A 2,442-nucleotide genomic window follows, 5' to 3' on the forward strand; every position below is an offset into this window, starting at 1 on the left:
AACGCTTTCTGCTTACAAATACACCGATGGTGTCGACACTTCACGGTGTGTCTTTAAAAAAATTTTGTAAGTCAATACTACTTACATAGTGTGTCATAATTCGTTATATTTCAATTGCTTTCTTAAATCACACGGTAGATATTTTTCAACATAATATAAGAATGAATTTAATCAATATTTTGTCTCGTAAAAAAATGGGAAAAAATGTCATTTTTATGAAAATATATTTATATTGAAACTTAAATGTTTTTAACATCTATGTATTTATCTTACTATAATATTTGAAAGTAATGTTATTTTTACTACAAATTTTACTTTTAATTTTTATGCATTAAGCGATAAATCTTACATGTATAGGACACTTTCATTGTAAATCATCTTCCGAATCATCTAATAATTTTTTATCATAAAATATTAATGTTCACAAATATAATAATATTATATTATATTATATATTATATGTATATGTATGTGCACATTTCAATGTTATAAAATATAATAAATAATAAATACGTTAGTATTTTCATAGAAATCAGCCATTATGTGAATGAAATGAAACGTGAGTTTCCATCCTATTGTTTCATATGAATTTGTGTTGATGTGTATTGATGATAGTGTTGTGTTTGAGCGATTTCTTTTTAAAAGTTACCCATTTCATTGAAGAAGATATGTGTATATATATTATGGTTCTAAACAGAAGGATGAAATAATAAATGTTACAATTACATTAAGTCGTTCACGTTACTTTACTGTACTCTGTGATTCTTTAATTCTTCTGTCACATAAATACGTATTTTAAAAAATGTATGAATGTTACTTTATACTTTTACTTCAAGAATTATTAATACATAATTTCGATATTATTCTTAATTCTTGTTCTTTAATTACAGAGCAAACATGTCTACTACATCGCAAAAGCATAAGAATTTTATAGCAGAACCAATGGGCGACAAACTTGTTACGGATCTTGCTGGAGTTGGAGAAGTCTTGGGACGTAGACTAGAAGCTGCAGGTTATGATAGGGTATGAATATTATCAATATAATGGTATATAATATATTTTCATAAAGCTAATTCAATTTCATAACAAAAACATATAGGCATACGTAGTACTCGGACAATTTTTGGTTCTGAAAAAGGATAGAGAATTATTTCTGGAATGGATGAAGGATGTATGCTCGGCCAATGCAAAGCAATCGAGCGATTGTTACCAGTGCATCTCTGATTGGTGTGAAGAATTTTTGTAAAGTAATTATAAGGGTTAACGTTAATATTGAATGAAAAGAAATAATTAATATAGCAGAGTATCTTTTATCAAATTTTGACGGAGAATATAAAAACTATTTCACTATAGGGAATTTAGAATTGCAAAGAACTTTATGATAGTACAACTAAAAATAAATATTAAGAACAATATTTTAATTATTTGACAAAATTACAATTTCTTAATGGTAAAAATATCTTTTTATAAATGAGATACATGAGAGGTGATAATAGTTTTTCAGAAACACATTTCTTTTATATGGACACATTCTACATTACTCGTGCCTATAGATGTATAATCCATTCAATGTGTAATTTTTAGATGTAATATTTAATAATTTCATCTTGGTAAAAAAGTGTAAGAAATAAATTAAAAATTTCATTTAAAATTATATTTTTGGAAAAATAAATACATGCTGAAATTAACGAATTGATTGATTTTCGGATAATATTACACTAACTTTATTAAATTTTCCACTACGTATAATATTTAATTAGATTAATTCTGTCAATATAAAAATCTTAGGTCACATATTTTAAGTTATATTAATATTGTAGTATTTATAACCACAAAATTACAGAACAATTTTTTTAAAACCATGATGTACGTATATCGATAATTATAAAATTGAAAGTATATAATTGCACAAAATATACATTTTATAAGATGTGAGAAAAACATTACACCATTTGATTAACAGAGGTATATCCTTCGTGTGTTATTGAAAGACATTGAATGCGTACAAAAACTTGTTCAGGCAACAGTTACTGTAATTTTTGTTTCTTTTGTGTAAACATACTTTTGATTTGTATGTATGCTCAATTTTATGACTCGGTATATGTGCACAACTTAATACTCGGTTCACAGAATCTTTTTAGTATTTCTACACCTTTGTATTATCCTAATATTGTTTGTTAATTATTTCAAAGATTACATCCTTATGAATGCACTGAATAAATCATATTTAACATGTTTATGGCGTAAGCCCAATTTATACTACCATCCAGACACGTAACGTATCCTACACGGCACCGTTCCGACACAGATAGCAGTATAAACACGATCCGTAAACAACAGCCCGTATTCTTATTTAAATTTTTCTTGTAATATGTAATAATTATTGTTTCATATATAAAGATCATATATTCCAGGCATCGTCATATGTCTAATATGTTTATG

At 26.1% G+C, this 2,442-nt stretch overlaps 1 protein-coding gene across 1 annotated transcript; it reads left to right on the forward strand.

Annotated features, from left to right (window-relative positions):
• Nucleotides 1-583: 583 nt before the first annotated feature.
• On the forward strand, nucleotides 584-2,239 carry Baf (barrier to autointegration factor). Its single transcript, XM_076787065.1, has 3 exons — nucleotides 584-804; nucleotides 891-1,023; nucleotides 1,100-2,239. The coding sequence occupies exons 2-3, from the start codon at nucleotides 898-900 to the stop codon at nucleotides 1,244-1,246; spliced, it is 273 nt and encodes a 90-aa protein (XP_076643180.1). The 5' UTR covers nucleotides 584-804; nucleotides 891-897; the 3' UTR covers nucleotides 1,247-2,239.
• Nucleotides 2,240-2,442: the final 203 nt, after the last annotated feature.

The sequence above is a fragment of the Halictus rubicundus genome, chromosome 4, assembly GCF_050948215.1.
Source record: "Halictus rubicundus isolate RS-2024b chromosome 4, iyHalRubi1_principal, whole genome shotgun sequence".
NCBI lineage: Eukaryota > Metazoa > Arthropoda > Insecta > Hymenoptera > Halictidae > Halictus > Halictus rubicundus.